This window comes from Aquila chrysaetos, chromosome 5, assembly GCF_900496995.4.
Source record: "Aquila chrysaetos chrysaetos chromosome 5, bAquChr1.4, whole genome shotgun sequence".
NCBI classification, from domain to species: Eukaryota; Metazoa; Chordata; class Aves; order Accipitriformes; family Accipitridae; genus Aquila; species Aquila chrysaetos.
Genome location: NC_044008.1, coordinates 71,903,181 through 71,922,454, shown reverse-complemented (window position 1 = coordinate 71,922,454; position 19,274 = coordinate 71,903,181). Strand labels below are relative to the sequence as shown.

The window sequence follows — 19,274 nt, the reverse complement described above, 5'->3', positions numbered from 1 at the left end:
TACAAAAATGTACAGGAGTTGCTTAGACCATTGATACAATACAACCCATTAAGATTTTAACAGCCACCGCTTTATTTAATTCTTATTTGATAATTCTGGGCTACAGAAAGAGTAAGCTATAAAGATTATTATCTACACTGCGGAAGCTTAAAATAATTTACTGTTTTCATAAATATTTCTCATTCCTGAACATCTTTTAGACATGAAAAATATAAGATGAGAACAGATTGTACTAGAAAATGGCCTTCCTCATTATTAAAGAGACATTGAAGTAAGTGGAGTACCACTCCATGGCACCAATCTGACTCAGTTTGAGGAAGAGGAACAGTCCAACTGCAATATAAAAGGTGGAAGAGTACATGGTTGAAATATTTCCAGTTAGAAAACCCTTAAACATTGTCTTTATGGACTGAAAACATTAAGTTTTAGGAGTCTTACTTTTCATACAACAGAAGTATTCAGAATTGTAGCAAAGTCTCACAAATTTATTGTCATATAAAACCAGATTCAATCACAAATAATCAGGCTGAAGTCTTGTCAAATACAAAATGAAGTATAAAAATAGAACACAATATACAAGACTAGAAGTAGTTAAATATTACTGAAACCAAAGTAACACTGGAATCATTATTATTTACAAAATCTTGCCTAATCTCTGAGACCATCTTGAGCTACAGTAATCATTTCTCTACCTTTTTAGGAGATTAACATGCAGATCTGACAGCTGTAAATAATGAAATGAAATGACTGTATACAAATATATGTACATTGAGGCATAGTGCTTTTTGTTACCCAGTCATTATTGTGAAGAGTTGTTTACAGTCATTTACACTTTAGAAGACTTGTCCATCCTCTCCCTGCCCCCTCCCACCCCGAGTTATTCAACACTTAACTGGAACTTCAGAAAGAAACAAGCTTATTTTAATAAAAGTGTCTCCTCAGAAAAAAGCATCTTTGCTGTGGAAGTTGTGACAGTTGGTCATTACAAAAAGACTTCTTGCTATGTGATACACAAATTACAGAGAAAGATAGTATGAAGTAGTCCCCATTGATTAGTTTGTGCATTTAATATTATAAATGCACTTATTGGACAAGCACCAAACCCACCAACATTTCAGTTGTGGAGAGCAGTATCATGACAATAGATATATACATTATTTTAAATACTTATAGAAATTTAATATACAAATGGCTCTGAATATACAATAAAATAATGTGGTTAAAAAAAAAATAAAAAAATAAAAAAATAATCAAACTACGGTGAGAATACCACCATCAGGCACAAAGTATTTCTGGTGTTAGCAATTTTAAGGGAAGTCCAAAGACAGACCATTTATCATTTGTCTGGGTATTTCGAGATGAATCCCTTCAAGATAATGCAAGAACCTATAAAAAGAAAAGTAGAATTGACTATAAGGGGACAAAGTTATTTCCAAATAAGAGGCAACACTTTTATTATTTGGAGAGGCAAACGTTCACCTTTCTTGTCTAGAATTATTTGACAAAGTATTTTATTAAAATTCTTAACTACCTTGTATACTGAAATGTAGCAAGGTTTAAGAAAACCAAAACATACCTTCTTTTAGTCTTCCCTTGCTCTTTAAGCTTCTCAGACCTACAGATACTGCGAAGAGTGGGGAGGTATTCAAGTATGCTGGCTTGCTTATTACCCAGGTTTAAAGGACTTCTGGAAAATACAGTTCTGATGGCTGCCAGCCTCTTCTGTGCTTTTTTGTGAATGCTAAAATGGAGAATGAAGCTTTATTGTTTCTTGTTCAAGAATGTGCAGTCCCTATTTTGTTCCTTTATGATCAAATCCACTGGTTTAAAAATCTCTCAAACATACTTATGTCCAAAACTGTGTCCCAATGGATTAGATGCCTGCAACTTCTGATCGTGTGTTGCCTACACAGCATCCCAAAGCTGCACTCAGACAGAAACATGAGGGACCATAGTTTGTTTGGCCAATGCTCTTAGCTTAACTATGGAGTCTGATCTGGGGACGTGTTCACAATCTAGTTATGTATGTGAGGTTTAGTACATCCATCAGATAATGTAACCAAAAGCACCTGTGGTCTTCAAAAATAAAAAGCGTCATGTGATTGGTATTTGCCAGAAAGTAAATATCAGATCCAACGTATAACTCATGATATATTGGCCAAACTTGGTCACAGGTTAGATGATTAGATCCATTTTGACACTGCTCCTCTGGGTACTGACTTACAGAAATAAGAGTCTAACCTATTTACCTATTCAGACACTTGAATAGGTTTCATTCACCTATTATGCCCATTTCAGGTGTGATGACTTATTTATGTTAAAAACAATCTTTCATATCCACACTTGCTAGCAGCAATGTATTCTTTGATCTTTTATAATATATTAAGGTTATTCTTCACTAGCATAAGTTACTACAAAAAAATTGCAAGAACTTTGCCCCAAATTTTGTTAGGTCTTCATCAACCAACACCTATGCATTTAAAACAGGCTCAATACAACCAGGCACTGGATGAAAAATTTGCATGTCTAGTACTTGCAGAATCCATTTCAGTCCATCTGTCTGTCTTGAAAAAGCCATTCCTTTAGGTTTTTGTTATTCTTTTGGTGGGGGTAGTGGTATTTGTCTGTTCATTTTTAAAGTAAATAGACTAGATTAAGGCTACCATTCCTGAACAACATTATAGTCAGGCTATTCAAACACTTTTGCAGATCGCCAAGCAGTTAATTTAAGCTTATACAAGCAAAGCGAACAACGTATTCCAGCATTTTGAGACATACTGATGTCATTGATATTGGTATGATTGTGTATTCATAGTATCTGAAACAGTCCTACACTCTGTGAAATTCTTCTTTTGACAAAAACCTGCATTACATTCCAGAAATATTAGCAAAGTCTTACCTTGAATCAGCTGACTGGTTAAAGGATACATAATTTCTTGTGTTTGAAATATGCAAAGTAAGTCCCTCCAGTTGATCACTTTCAGGTGCTTTACTGGTATTCAAAGAAGATTCCAAGTTTTGTGAAATATTAACAAAACATTTGTTAAAACTGAGTGCTTCAATAGCTGCCTTTATTTCACTATAGCTCTGGGAACTCCACCAATCAGTATTTTCTATACTGAATTCATCACAAAGACCATTTTTGATTTTGGCATTTGTCCAATTAAATCCTTCATCTTTAGAAAACTCCAGTGGTTCCTTGGTGTTAGTGTTTACACAGCAATCCAAGAAAGACATGTTCTCCACAAATTCAGTCAGTGAATTCAGACACTGAGAAACAAGAGCAGACCTTTTCTCATTTGCTGAGGTTTTAGTTTTAATTTCTTTTTCTTCTTTATTCATCAACAATTTTGATTCCTCTTTATTCACTTCAGCACATGACGTAGGCCTATCCGATGGCAAAGTTATGAATTCAGCTGAATAGTTGAGTCCAGTATCAAATAAGTCACTATCATCCAATGTATCAAGCCTTTTCTGATTCTTCGTCTTTTTAGACTTTTTTCCAGAGCTACTTTTTCCAGAGCTACTTCTTCCAGAGCAGTAACTGTTAGTAGATCTGTTTTTTGAAGAAACTATGGTAGTCCTTTCAAGTATAGAGTTAGAGGCTTCAGATTGGTCTGAAAGAACTTGCACTGGTAAGGGAAGAATAAGTTCAAGATTACTATATATAAAATCCACTTTCTTCATCTGGAATTCTGTGAGAAGCTGCATCAATTTATTCCATTTCTCCGTGGTTGTGATTTTGTGCTGTAAAATAATAATAATAATAATGAAACATTTATTAATACATTAAAAAACATTTTTATTTAAAAAAAATTAATTACAGAAAATTGCTTACTCCTGGCTTTGTGTTTATGAGGTAAGGGACTGTTTGGCTTGCAGGAGACTGCCCCAGTTCAGATTTTGCTTAATAACGACAGAATCCCCTAATTTCTACAACAAACCTTTTCAAAGAGATTTGCTTCTAAGATGCTATTCATAGTGACTATTACACTCAATTATCTAGCAATCATTCAAAGTATTAGCTAGTCAACTACAAAAATACCTTAAGAAATGTAAACAAATCTTCTGAAGGCAACAGGATATTCTTAAGGCCAAGCAATGTCTCCACACAGCCTGTATCACATTTTGGAAGCTCCTGAAGACAAGCATCAGCTTGACAAAAATCAGTCTTGGAATCAGTAGACTTTTCAGAATTAGTTACATGATCTGCTTTATTTGTCTCATCTCCTCCTGCACAAAGATAACATGCTTTACTTGAAAAGAAACAATTGCATCATGAAATTGATTTTTCCCCTCTTTGCCTCAATTCCTTTTATAAAGGATACTGTAACTGTCGCCTCTTGCTGCAGTTCTGAAGGAATTTAACAACTGAAATAAGTCATCCCCCATGCCCATTCATGATCCCCATTTCGTTTCTTCAAGTGTTAGCCATCTGCCCGCCCTCCCGTCTCTGCATGTAACCATTTGAAGTAGTCTGTTCTTCCTTTCATGCCCTGCTAGTCTCTGTCGCTTGCTCACATACCCACACCTGTTGAGGATACTCTTCCTGTATCCTTTGGGACCAAGTTCTTACCCTTGCTGCCTGCTTGCTAGCTGTCCAATTTATCTCCTTTTTCAGTTCTGCTTCTTCTAGGTGAATTACCTACAACTCAGCTAAATGGATAAAGAACTGCAAACTCCGAGTTGAAGGGAGACTACGGCTGGCTCCCTGATCTGCCCAATATTGCTACTCAGAAGAAGAAAGGGAGATAATTACGTCCCATAATGGTAGGTAATAAACAGGTGCAATAAAAATCAAACTTTTAGTTCCCTATGTATATATACAAAGCTTTGAAGTAGCCGGAAAAAAACCCCAAAACCCTACCCAAATGTTTAGGAGTCTTACAGAAAGTTACCATCTATTCATACGTGTCTAAGAATGGTATGATTTAATCAAATACATGTTAAGATAGAGAATTTTTTTAAAAATGAAATTAAATCAACCTACCATAATGTGCCAAACATTTGTCTTTCAAGCATCCACCTCCACTTCTAACCCAAAATTGTAAGTACAGAACACTTTGTCTGATATCACAGTTATTTGTGGTTAACAGAGCAGCTAAGTCTTTTACATCTGTTCGTAGGTTCTCAGCCAAACACAGCACTTGAAGATAGCTAGCAGCATTTATCTAAACAAAAGTTAGACAAAGACCACTGAAAACAGCTCTTACCACTCAGACTCAATACGTCACACAGAAGGAAATTATTCTATTTATGCTTGCAATACATTTTTCCTTTTAATACAGAAGATTTAGTTTATTAGATTACAGCTATGTTAACACCTCTATGGAAAAGCAGAATACCATACCAAATCCAAACAGCCCACATCAGAGAATTAAGTTAAATTTAGAAAATAAACTCATTAAAAATGAACAAAACACACATATTCTGCCTACATTCCTGAAACCACATACACCTTGTTTCTCATCACCAGGGAACAGGTCTTAGTGAACTATATTAACTTTAAAGGTTTTTTTTTCTTTCTTTCAACTCCGCAACTGTCTGGTAGCCCAAAAGATTTTCAACTTCACATAAAAAAAATTCCCCTTCTTGAGTTAGTTCCTTCTGTTTCTCATTTATTTCGGTTTTTCTTATAACACATAGCTGCAAATAAAACTATTTGCTATACAGAATACTAGTGCTTACATTAAAGGAATAATGCATAATATTCGTAGAGTAGTTCCTATACTTTTTAATGAATGAACCAATACAGGCATAGTCAGTCTTCAGATCAAAACTATTAGATATATCATCTATGAAGTTATTTACTACATCCTAAAAACTAAATTAAGTGATGAAGTGATGTTCTTATTGTAATTCTCTCATATACTAAATGGCTCAGAAAATAAATCTTCCAGGCTAGCAATAAAAATTCTACATGTAAAGATAAATACATCCTACACACCCTTGCATAAAACTCCAAAACACAGTCTTCTGATGAAACAGATATATTACATCAGATAAATATAAATCTACACCAACATTTAAATTTCAAACTTAAATTAGCTGACAATTACTTGCTTCGGACATATCTGCATTTCTAAACACAGACTTACCAAGGAAGGGGTTCTAAAACTGATCTCTTCAAAACAGCCATCAAACATTAAGCTGAATGTTGGATCTATATAAAGAGATATCAGCGAACTGTCACGACATTATGTTCAAAACTAATTATTTTCTTTACCCATTAAAGCAGCCAGTATCTTTATTCAAATACTAAAATACCCACTTTATAGTCTCCACACATTTAATTTTACATTTAGGAGCTGTATTCAAGCATCACCATTTAAGCCATCTTATTGAAAGAGGCTCTTCTGTCTGTAAAGTCTAATTTCCATAACAAACACTACTCACCATTGGTAGTAAGAATTACAGGTCTTTTTGCAGTTGCCATGAATGTCTTCACTGCACTTAGAAATCCTGCATCTTCATCAAATATTATATCTACCTATAGAAGACAAATGAAGTGCAAAATATCAATAGCTTTAACAATAGCTACAGGCTGTGAATGCAGTCATACTGTTAACGACTGAGTAAGACTTAACATTAATACAGATTTCTTGAACGTGCATGGGCAATGACAGTATACATGCTTCAGGTAAAGTTCACTTAGCACACAACACTTCGATCACCATCTTCCGTGCTGAAGCTTACAAAATCACAGACTGGTTGAGGTTGGAAGGGACCTCTGGACGTCACCCTGTCCAACCTCCCTGCTCAAACTGGGTCACACAGAGCAGGTTGCCCTGGACCATGTCCAGATGGCTTTTGACGTTTGTTTTTTCTTTATAATAGAATTGCACCAGTGATCTGTAGGATCAACCCACATTTGGCAACATTGCTGTACCTCCTTTATTTACTTGAAATTACATTCTTGGCTGTAATTTTGTATTTTTAGTTTAAGACTCAAATGCATTTTTGGGCAAGAGGTTACAGAAAAGAAGACTTCAATGTGGGCTTAGATATTGTTATTACTGGGGTGTTAATGGCGACTGTTGAAGTGTCTCAGTGCATGTAAGTAGTGTAAAATTATAAACCAACACTTTTGACATAATTGAAGGAATTAAATTAGCAGAATCCTGCAAACTTTTCCAACAGTGAACAACTGTTGATAGATGATAATTTATTTATCTTTTAAAATAACTTTGTAAAATACTGATCCATGGTTAAAGAAGTACTCATGAGGATGAAATCAGTAAACACTGAATTAATTTTTAAGAAGCTGATAATCCTCGCACTTGAGTCTACCTAGAAGTCTCAAGGAGGAAGGGAAAAAAAGTTAAATTCTTTAAACATAATGAAAGGATGTATTGCTCACATCAGTATATTTCACATGAATTTTACCTCTTCAAAAAGAATGAGAGATGTTGCACTTTTTCTGCTGTGTTCTCCTCCTTCTACTTCTTTGTTTATTGGCTTCATTTGAGCATCTTTCTTTTCGTCACATGAATCCTGAGTATTTCCTGCAGATGGGCAAAGAATTGAGCAAGAAGTATGGGAGGACTGAAAACATTTAATATGCATTCTAGACACTGGTTTCAAAAACACTCCATGTACAAACTGCTTAAAAAAATTTACACTGACACAAAAACTTAGAAATATGACCTACATCCTTTTCTGATGTATCTTGTTTAAAAGAAAAGTGCAACAAATTTGCTGGGAATTCAACTGTGTTCGGTGAAGGGCTGACTATTTGTAAAATTAATTCTGCGCATAACCTGTTTGTGACCTATGGTGTCTTGGGGGCATGCAGTAGATATAAGTCCTTCACGACAGTGCAATATGACAAGGACTAGACTCGATTGCCCCAATTCTATCCAGCACTTTGCTCATTCATTCCTCTCTACTGTCTATGGAAAAATACTGGTTGTCCAAATATATTATTTCCTTTTTAAAAACCTGTCTTTAAGGCTTCCTGATCCCATGAAACGTTTGAAAATGTACCTTCCAATGTTAAGAGACTCAAAGATTTCAGTGTGCCCTTCTACGTATTAAAATCCACAGTAAGTAATCAAACATTTATTGGCTTTACAGGACCTCTTAATTCTGTGGCAGTCATTTTGAGATAGATAGATAGATAGATAGATATACACACCACCTAGCACAATGACCATTCCACACCAATCTGAAACAGGCACTGATACAGCATAAAGGTGTTTTTCTAGAGACAGTTTTTAATTTATCTTCTCTTACCTAAATGCTCGGGGGGGGGGGGTGGCGGGGGGAACCCAAACCCAAACAACTAAGGAAAGCCTACTGAAATTCAGATTGTTTGTACCCTAGTTAACTCTCCTCTAATACAGAATAATGACAACTTCCTATATAGTTAAGTGTACCTGAGATGCATTACGTTATTCTTGCTGGCAGTTAGAGCATAGTAAGTGTGCTCTACTCTTTTCTCCACACAGCTCCACATATATAGTATTACAGTATAGCTTTTCCATCTTCAGAGGTAAATAATTATTAAATAGTGATACCTACCTTTGTTTTTTTCTTGAGATGTTACTGCTCCATCATTACCTTTACGTTTGGAAGAAATTTTGAAATAGTTTGCAAGTGTTTTAGGGGGTAAGCTCCGTTTTAATCCTGCTCCTTTTGGTGACAGTGGAGGTTTTCTTGGTGAAACAACTTTCTTTGGAGAATACATTTTTTCTGCAAGATATGTTTTATATTAAACTTAAGCCGGAAATGTAATCTCAGACTGACATTTCTCAGGCAAATTTAGAGCAAATCCCAGTTTTGTATCTAGTACAGGACAGGTTTACTGTGCTGATTTCTGCTTGTTTTACTTTTCTCCTGCTATAGGGAATGCATTCTGTTCAACTTTCTATACAAGTGCTACAGTACTTACTCCACCACTACAGAAATAACTTAAGATAATCAAGAGTCAGTCAGCTTGATAAAGTCATGATTTAATTTGGTATGTAGTTGCGTTAACCAACAGAGCATTTCTTATTATTATGGCCAGATAAGCTGAAATTTGCTACCTTTTTTAAACAACTGACGTCTAAAAATTGTTTGGGGAACTCAGTTCCTACAACAAAATGAAAACCCCAACCAACCAAACAACCCAGATATAACCAGGAAACTTACTTGGTGACTTGGCATTGCTACAGCTGTTAAAAAAGCAAGGCTTATGTGCATTAATGCCTTTTTTGTCCACCTGATGAGACTGAGTAGCTTCTTTTAGTTGAGACAGTATCTGTCTACCATTACGCTGGCAAGAGGCATTGACTTCAAATATCTGCAATGATATTTAATTTATATATTAAAAAAAAAACAAACTTAGACATCCTGTATTACGAATGCTTTCATATCACTAGTTACAAATAAGAAAAATAGCACCAAGGAAAGGACTCCACAAACCTTAAAACCAAGCTCCTGAGCACAAGCATATACTGCAGCAGTTTTCCCCACTCCTGGTGGGCCAGTTATCAGAACTGTATTGCAAAGACTAGTCTCTTCCTCAACATCAGATTTATTCTCTTTAAAGTCAAGGCTGTCCAAAGAATCTGTAGAATTATTTAAAAGAAAAGGAAGGATTGTTCAAACCATTATCAATTCATGTCATTTTTATGCCAACTTGAACAACAAGAAGCTATATGTATTATTTTCAATTCTAGCAGCACCTTGATGCTCTTTGTCCTCCTTTTCCCCTTTCTGATTTCTTTTTTCTTCCCAATCAGCTCTTTTTTTCCATTCTTTTAACCAACTATAAAAAGAAAGAACAGAACAATAAAAATTACTGCTGAATAAAGTGAACAAAATTCAGAGGGAACAGAACATAAAACTAGGGGACATCAGCCACTTGATAAGTTTCTGAAAGGGATAACAAGTCCTTTCAGATAAAAAAAAAAAAAAAAAAAAGAAAAAAATTGTTGAGGGTTTGTTTGATCCTTTTGTAAAAAAGGCTTCCTTCTTCATTCTCCATTCTATTAGCTGATTGGTATAAAAACAAGTCGCTTGGTGAACTACTTAAACTGTGGAAAATGCTTTATCATTTGATGGATCTTTAAATTCTGCATAAGAGCCACAACAATAACTTAAACCCACACAGAAAATGTAACTGAAAGCACAATATATTGTATGGACTTGAGCACTAAATTACTGTCAAAAGTGGAGGCAGTGCATGAAGATGAGGATCAGGCATGCTTGTAGGGAAGTATGGACAAGGACTGGTAAGTTGCTACCTCTCATTCATAGTGTGTAAGCTTAAATAACCTGACAAAAATAATTTTTACTCAAATGGTAACAGCATTAATTACTTAAGTATTTCATTCTATCCCACAGCCTCATGTAGCATTTCATGTGTGTTTTTGTTTTGTACTACACCATACAAGCTACTGAGGTATTACCATAGAAGAAACTGTGACCAAAAGATCTTTCTTTTGAAAAGACCAACTGACAATTTGTTTCTGCAACTTTTTGGAAGTAAACCAAAACAAAGGCCACAAACATACACCCTGTAAATCTTATTCAAGCATAGTGTAAAATAACTGACTTCAATTCTTTGAGCATAATCAAGTAACAGGATGTTTTGAATTATTTTAAGAATGGATCCACGCTCTCACTTCTGACCTGTGTAGCCTTTCAATTTCTTTCTTGTTCCCCACAAGTTCACTGGAATCTTGAGGCTGATATTTTTCTGTCCAGAGCATGTCTTCCTTTTCAACACCTACAGAAGAAAATATCCATTTTTAAATAGTTCTTCATGTAAAAGAGTTGATCAAGTCTAGTAGAATATTAAGACTACATATGATTTTTGCATCGCAGTGGAAAGTTGAAATACATCATATATACATTCCCTCAGTGCAAAGAGAATTAAAATCAGACAGGAAATACAGTTACCTGAAAGTGCATTTGGCTCTGATAAATATTCAGTGTCTTCTGTCATAACATCTGGTTTCTGGGTCTTGTTTTTTCCCAAATGTGTTGCTTGTCCTGTCTCTGCTTGTTTTTCTCCAGATACACAAGAAATAAGGTTCCTGGAAACTCTGGATTTTATTTCCGTCTCTTTACCTTCAATTCGTTTTCTTCTTTTTGATTTGTGGTCTTCTGTTTCTTTCCTTTTCCTCTTAGTTTCCTTCCAATTGTCAGAATGTTTCCAATTTACCTCAGAATTTGCAGTACCATCTCTGCTTTCTAAGAGAGGAGGGGGAAAAAAAAAAAAAAAAGACATCCTTTTAAAATTTCAAGCTATGTCCATTACAACCATATGTTTGTTTAAGCCATATTTGAAGATTTTGGTCAAAATGACCTACAATGTGAGGACCAATTTATTTCCACCAACAGTATTCCTTCACTGAAACATTTCTGGAAATTCCAAGTTGCCTTTTTATGCCAGAGAGAGTGTGAGTGTGTATTTATTTTTCCCTATGTAGATTACTAACCTTGTATACTGTTTTCAAAACCCAACCATTCTGTTTGCTTTTTCAGAAACTTGTAGAAGTATTTTCTCACAGGAAATTGAGAATTAGAAGACATGATCTCATCTAGTAAATCTTTCCTGAATGTATCAAGAAAAACTGGTCGGTGGCCAGAAAGCTGTAACACACACAGAAAAAAAATTATTACTTGAAAATATTACACAGAATAACAATGACAGTTTTGCATAATTTAAATTGTTAGCTGTCTTGTTAAAGCCATAGATTAACAGAAAGCCTTGAGAATTGTCTAATGTTACGATGCAGAATGGCTAAATCACATATAAGAAAAAAAAAAAAAAGAAAAAAAAATCCAGGACCGACACAGATTCAAACTACAGCATTTTTTAAAACAACGGAAGTCCTAACAAGTAACAAAACAATTTCAATTTTCTTTTAATTTTTCTTGTAACACAAGCCCCCATTTTAAAGTACTAACCACAGGTGCAGACCATTTTCCAGTTAGTTTTGAATTCACAGTGGAAAATTCACCAAGTGAGAGAGTGATTTTTGTGACATTAGTGACTTCAGTTTTCAGTTTCCTTAGCTTAGTTAGTAGAGGACACGATGGTGATTTCAATTTCCACAGTGGATAACCTACAAAAGAACCCCCACAAAAAACCCAACCAAACAAGAGGAAACTTTTGTTAACAAAACAGAGATACAGCCAGAGACAAAACCATCCCACAGTAAAGAAGAATAAATACTCTTAACTACAACTTTATCATGTCAAAGCCAAGCTTATTTAACTTACACTGCATCAACTTTTTATCTTTATTAATTCCACCTCCCACAAGCAGAACAAATATGCACATTTTTGCATACAACACTTCTCCAGTAAGTTGCTCCTGAGCTCTGCTCGCTCTAAATAACAACCTCTGCCCTCACCGGCTCCCTGTAGGACAGATGCTCACAAAGGATTTTGTTTGATTATTGGTTGGTTTGCAAATATAAACTCTGTTAAGTGCTATTCTACCTTCTGCTTTTCTGTCATGCCCTTTTCATAAGAACGTTGCAGCACACTCCCTCACTTAGTGGAAAGAAACGGGCTGTTCTTTTCTCTTTTGAGAAATATTTTGCCTTTGTCAGAAGGAAAAGGTTTCTGCCCCAATCAGTCCAACATGATCTTTATTCTCCAAATTGAAACTTGAAAGACTAACTTTTTTGACTAAATATTAAGAATTTTGCATCCTCACCCATAAATGTATACATTACTTTAGCATCAATTTAATTTGTAAACTGTGTATTCAAAAACATCTCACTGGAAGCTTGTAAGTTTTGTTTTCTTACTGTGACACAAAACAAGAGGAAACTACCAATTATTCCAGTCATAATACTAAGTTCTGCTGTTCAAATTTCTTTTCTGCACAGATTTACCAGAAATTATTATATACATTTACAGAATGGCTGAACAAAAGCTTACAGTCATCCTTCTGCTGTACATGGACAACAGTCTTAAAACATGAACTTGCAACAGAGTATGCTTCCATTGCTGCTGCTTTCTTTGCAATCTGTTTTTTCAGTGACTCTGGCAACCCACTCATCAAGAATTCACGTTTTGCTCTGAACTGATCATCATCTTGAGAATTTTCAGATGCATCTTGACTTTATGAAAACAGACATGAACAACAACAAAAAAATCATTAGAACTACCAACTATATAAGACTTACAACAGAATTTAATAATCACTTCTACACAAGAGTTAGAAACAGTCTGGAAGAACTGCTAAAATTAATTTAAATGTAGAAAGTTCACATTTAATTTTAAATTTTGTGTTAGAGATTTTAATTAAAAATAATCCTCTTCGGTTTTGTATTTTTATATGCAGTTTAGGATTTCTTTTTAATCAGTCATCAACCACATTTTCAACAGTCTAAAATGGCTCAACAATGGTTGAGGAAACAACTGTCAAAAAAAGCCCCCAAATTTTGCAAGCAGATTAACATATTGATCAGTGTAAAAAACATGAACATTTATATCACATTTTGATAAGTGTATTTAAATTTGTAAAATGAATGTTAAAGTAACCTTGAAATATATTTTGGTTCTTAAGCAACTGCAATCTTGAAAACTGACCTGCTTTCATCAAAGATCACAATTGGTTCACCTGCAGAGTTCTGAGCATTTCTGCCTAGGAAGGAAGGTGGATATCCCAGTTTTCCTTTAAGAAGAAAAAAACCACATGATTAGATTAGCAGTGATATAGCATTCTAACCGTACTTCTCTGCTCACTATTTATATGTTCCATTTAAACATTAGCGAATCTCCATTTCTTAAGGGAAAGCTGAGTATTTTAACAAAATTCATTATAGTTTTATTTCTAGTTATTTCACCATCATAGACATTCTCTGTAACATTAAAAAAAAACCACCTTAAATTAGAACAGAACAAAACATGGTGTACAATTGGCCATTATTCAAACAAACAGTTTTCCCCAAATGAAGAAAAATCAAAGCAGCACGTGTAAATAACCTCTGCACTATTAACTCATGTCATAAAAATAAAAGGTATATATTGGAATATTATATAAAAACATCAGAAGAAGAGATGAATGTACTGCAAAGACAGCTTTATAAAATAGTTATAATAGTCAATAACTGTAATGAAAATTAAACACGTCCAGTAAAACCCAATTACCATTTGAGTTCTTCGCAGCCTTCGAGTTTCTAGACTTTTTCCCCAAAACATCATTTAAGCTCCGAAGATTCTTTTGCTTCACATTCTGCACTGTAGCAGTGGTATTACTCAGGCTTGAATCTAAAATTACTACCGATTCCTAGAAAGAAAGCAACTAAAATAAGAAAGGAAACAACAACTTTTCCTCCTTTATTAACAATACAATTTAGTGATCAGTACTGAGAAAACTGAAGAAACTGCTAGAGAGCTTAGAAGTTAGCAAATATAATTTGAAGATTATACAATACTGCTATTACTGTTTACACAGAAAAAGTATATAGAATAAGATCTCCAATATATAAACAAAGGCCAGAATTACTCTCATTTAAATTTAAATGTCTAAAATATACACATTTGAAACAGACACCTTGGCTGTCCATTAGGAAAGAGAAAGAGTCATTTCTAAAGTGTGACCATCTGGTGCATGTTATAGGTCTGCATTAGGATCAGCTTTCCAGGCTATGCCTGGCAGTTACTTTACTATTTGACATTTACCATACCATTGCATAGATAGCTACTATATTTGATTCTTTAAAAGAAACGTTTGCAAGGTAAGAAACATTTTTGTTGCTTAAATGAATCACAAAAACATCAAAATAATACACCCCCCCCCCCCCCCAAAGTATACAGGCTTACTTCATTTTCTTGTAATTTTTTCTTTTCAGCAAGGGCTCGCTGTCGAGATGAGCGCCTCACAGGAGTTGGTAAGTCTTCATTAACCTTTGATCTATTATGCCGTATAGCCTTTGCTTTTTCAATCAGCTGTTTCGCTTTGGATATATTTTTAGAAGTAGAGCTTATCTGTTAACAAAGTACAAAAGAACCAAAATACCTGGCAATTAACAGCAATATTCGGTAAATATTTCACATATTAATATAATTTTTCACATTCATAAAAGCATATGATTTTTATAAAATTTTACTTGTATCAAAAAAAAAAATGAAAGCTTGGGAAGGAGGAGCAAACCAAGATGATATAAATACTTTTCAAAAGGGAGTGAGAGCCCTAGAAGGGGATCCTCCAATTTGTCCACAGAACAAATGAAATACAGGCAGTGACACTCTTAAGCCCAAGCTGTTCTGCTGTGCCCAAACACTAGGTCCCATCCTGAGACCCTGCAGAATATGAGCATACTATTTTATTGGATTTTTCTGTTATGTTATGAAAAGCAGATTTACACTAATAAAACATATTTTAAAATCTAAGGTACAGTAACTGCACTAGAAACTATCTCAAATGCTATCATAAATCACAGCAATAGTATCTTCCCATAGGGCACGTGAGAACTGTCTTACTGTATTACATTAGACTATTACACAATACTGAATATTAACACAATCATAAGCATACAGTATATGACAAATACTGAAACATAAACTCTTACATAGATTACCTTTATATTTTTGGAGTTAAACTCTTCATTTTTCATTGTTTCAGCTTTATTCGCTTTTGTAGTCGCACTGATACGTGTAAACCTCATTCTAATTAGGGAAAAAAGTATTATGAAATTATTACTTTATGATAAAGGGAAATGTTACTCTCAATCTCATTTTCAAAAGCTTTTAAAAATACAGTGCTGCAAACAGTAGCAACCCTCCTAATTGGTGATTGGTTGGGGATTTTTTGTTGTTTGGGTTTTTTTTAAATGTCTTTAGTGCAAGCACATTTATAGAGTCAACTTTGGTTCTTCTGTATTATTATCCACTATAATGAGTATTCATGCAGCTTTGGTATGCATTCAAATCAAATTATAATTATGTCTTACTCTTAAAATACTTGGAAGAAATCAAACTGCAAAAAGGTAGAATATACTCTAAAATGTTTACCTTATTGGGCTGTTTCCATCAAAGGGCATGGTAATCACCTCAGCTTTATACACGTTACTTTTCTTCAAGGATCGCTTGCTTACTTTTGGTGTAGACGTCTGTAAAGGACAGCCACTTAATTCATCTTCAGAGAAGGTATTTCTAATCCTGTTTTTTTTAGGTGTAACATTTTCTGATGTTTTGATTTTCTTCTGCCTTAAACTCCTCCTTAACTCATTCACTTTTGGACTTGATGAAATCCTTACATCTAAGGTGTTTTCCTTAGTAAGGACATTAGCTCCTGAAACCTCATCTTCATTATAATTGCTAGTATTCGGGACATTCTTTTCCTTAGTTTCTGAAGCTTTCCTTCTTCTGTTTCCTTTTTTCTGAAACTTTTTAGGTCTTTTGTTTTTAGTTCTATTGTTTTCAGGACCAGAACGTGTATATTTCTCCACATAATCTTCTGGTACTCCACTTCCTAATCCTTTATTTGAAGCAATGTCATCTTCAGGTCTGTCTTTTTCTTTTGAACACTTTCCAATATCTTGCTTTTGTTTTCCAGGTCCCTTTTTAACTCCACTTTTTATTACATGTGATGTTGGTTGTCTAAATGCCTTCATAAACTGATGCCTTTCTTCCAGAGTACATTTTGGCTTCAAAGAATCTGACCCTGCAGTCTCTAGTACAGCTAACTCCAATTCTTCTTCCTCAATAACTACATTAGATTTTCTTTTCTGAGTAACCTGTTCAGTTTGTTCACTGTCCAAGAGGGGTGGGCTACTTTCTTTTTCCCCTACACATCCCTTCTGCTTCAAAAAAATGGAAGCTATTTTCCTAGAGCCTTTTGGCTCCTTACGTAATGGAGCTAATTTGGGGGGAATGGAATGAACTTGGGCAAGGACAGTTACCGTTCTAAGTGGTAGCTGTTGAGATTCCTCACACTTTTCTGGGTCACTAATACTATCACTTTTGTCAGTTTCATTTGCTGTAGCAGAATTGTCCATTGTTGGCTTTGTGTCTTCTTCAACATGATCTATATTATCTTCACCCTGACTCTTCAAGAAGTCCTCAAATGACACTGTTATTATACTATTATTTACCTGTGATGTCTTATCATCCGTATGAACTGGAAAACTGGAGTCACTAATAGTAGCGTCACACTCTGCTATTGTAGGAGATAACATCTTTTTCTTATCTTCAGTTTCCTTCTCACACTTTTCATTCAGCTCCTTTTCAGATGAAAAACTTTCGGACAAATCCATATTTACTTTGTGCTTCCTTTTCCTTGATTTTCTTATCCTATTTTTTGTTCCATTTATTTCAGAACCAACTTTCTTTGCATTTTTCCTGTAGATGACAGCATCTGAGAAGTTCTCGCTTTGCGCATCACCTTCTGCTAATTCTCGTGCACATTTTTGGTCAATTAAAGTACAAGTAGCAATAAAATCGTTACTGTGTTGTTTCAGTCCTGTTGTTTCTCTGCTGTTATCATGACTAATTTCTATTTCATGCTCATTCTCAGATCCTTTCATCTCTCTCAGCTTATTATTTAAATTAGCTTTCTTCCCTTTCCTCTTCCGCTTTAAAAGTGGTTTAAAAGGTGACTTACAGTCTTTGTCATCAGCATCCAATGGCGTTTTATTTTCTCCAGCTACAACTGGTAACGTAGCTTTCTCAGTTACAGATGTTTTTTTAAAATAATCCAATATATTGTTGGGTTTTGGTGGTGACAACACTTTGTCCACTGGTTTTGCTAATGGTGAAAAGTATCTTGTGATTGTTTTTACAGAAGCATCCTCCTCTCGCCGTTTCTTGCATGGCTATAAAAAAGTTCAACATTAATCACAGTCTTCAAAAACTTAAGATGACTTAGTATGGTAAAATAACGAAGTACAGTATCTGCAGTATATATTAGTGACACTAGTACTTTTTCAGAGGATAAAAAACTCACGCCAATGCGCTAAGACTGTGTGCACATCAACTTTATGTTTTCAAAAGCCGTCTAAGCTTGAAATAAAGATTCAGCCATTTAAAATAAATAAAAATCCTGTTCTGAAACTTTGAGACCGCCAAAACTGAAAGTGACCACAAGGTCTTCAGAACAGCTCTGCAGACATTTCGTAATACTAGAGTTGAGAAAGTCTACTTCAATTCAGATGATCTCTACCTATTGGTTACCTTGAGATGTTCGCCTGAGCATTTGTAGAGCGCTTAACAGAAAATTCCTACATCACTTAAAGATATACGATCCTACCGTAAACATCTAACACGTCTTAAGAAGAAAGCATACCTTTGAAAATACTTAAGAAAACGAATACAAGAGCATTCATATCATAATCCGAACCGTAAAAGAGAATTTATTTGCACGACCCCAAGAAAGACGGCTCACAAAGACTTTTATAACTCTCCTAGTTTATTAAAAACCAAACTCTTCCGAAATCGCATCCTCTGAGACGGAGAACGCTTCTTCCCAAAGCTACCGGGGACTCCGCTGAGGTGCCCCTTCAAGAAGGCGTTTCATGACAGCTTTGGGCCGCGGGCTGCGCAGCGCTCCCGAGCGCCGACCGCCGGGCTGCGAGCGAGGGCGCGGAGCCGGGTACCGGGCACGGGGCACGGCAGCCGCCCCGCAGCGCCCAGGCGGCGTTTCACGTCCCCCCCACACACACCCCAGACGAGCCGTGTCAAGCGCCGACGACAAAGGGTCGCCCTCCGCCCAGGCCGCCCCGCCAAGACCGCCGCCGGCCCCCTCTCCGCCCTCACGGCGCGGCCCCCCGGCCCGCCTCCGCGTCCCCACCTGAGCGTCGCCGTCTTTCCCGGGGAGGGAGGCGGCCGCCGCGGCCACGGCGACCCTGCCCACCATGCCCCGGACGGTGGCGGGGAGCGGAGCCCTCAGCCGCGGGGGGAGGCTCGCCCTATCGCCATGGAGCGGGCCCGCCCGATGGCCGCCGCCGCCTGACAGGAGCGGGAGGCAGGCGGGCAGAAAAGCGCGCGCGGGACAAGATTCGGACCTCCGCGCGGAAGGAGGAGGCGCCACGGCGCCCCCACGTGACCCACCCGCGGCTGCCAACGGCCGTCCGCCCTCTACCCTCACGTGACGCGGGCCCCGCAGCCGGTCACCCCGCCCCTTCACCGCAAGCCCGGTCACGTGCCGGGGGAGCCACGCCCGACACCACCACCACCACCACCACCACTACTCCCTTCCCCCCCCCCCCCCCCCCCCCCCCCGCCCCGCTTCGCTTCGGCCGCTGTCAGTCGGGTTTTCGCGCCGCGGTGCGGAGGAGGGCGGGGCGCGCGACGTCACGCGGGGGGAGGGGAGAGGAGGA

General features: G+C 36.6%; 1 protein-coding gene across 1 annotated transcript; it reads right to left on the bottom strand.

Annotated features, from left to right (window-relative positions):
- Positions 1-470: 470 nt before the first annotated feature.
- Positions 471-19,030, bottom strand: ATAD5 (ATPase family AAA domain containing 5). The gene is made up of 23 exons (XM_030014723.2): positions 18,746-19,030; positions 15,970-17,771; positions 15,537-15,624; positions 14,779-14,943; positions 14,104-14,242; positions 13,543-13,627; positions 12,889-13,070; positions 11,905-12,062; positions 11,433-11,586; positions 10,891-11,184; positions 10,621-10,717; positions 9,672-9,754; positions 9,409-9,554; positions 9,136-9,286; positions 8,524-8,694; positions 7,387-7,505; positions 6,397-6,490; positions 6,099-6,163; positions 4,991-5,171; positions 4,046-4,233; positions 2,900-3,747; positions 1,577-1,741; positions 471-1,386 (listed from the first exon to the last, which is right to left on the bottom strand). Exons 1-23 carry the CDS (start codon positions 18,809-18,811, stop codon positions 1,308-1,310), a joined length of 5,520 nt encoding a protein of 1,839 aa, XP_029870583.1. The 5' UTR covers positions 18,812-19,030; the 3' UTR covers positions 471-1,307.
- Between the last annotated feature and the right edge of the window lie 244 nt (positions 19,031-19,274).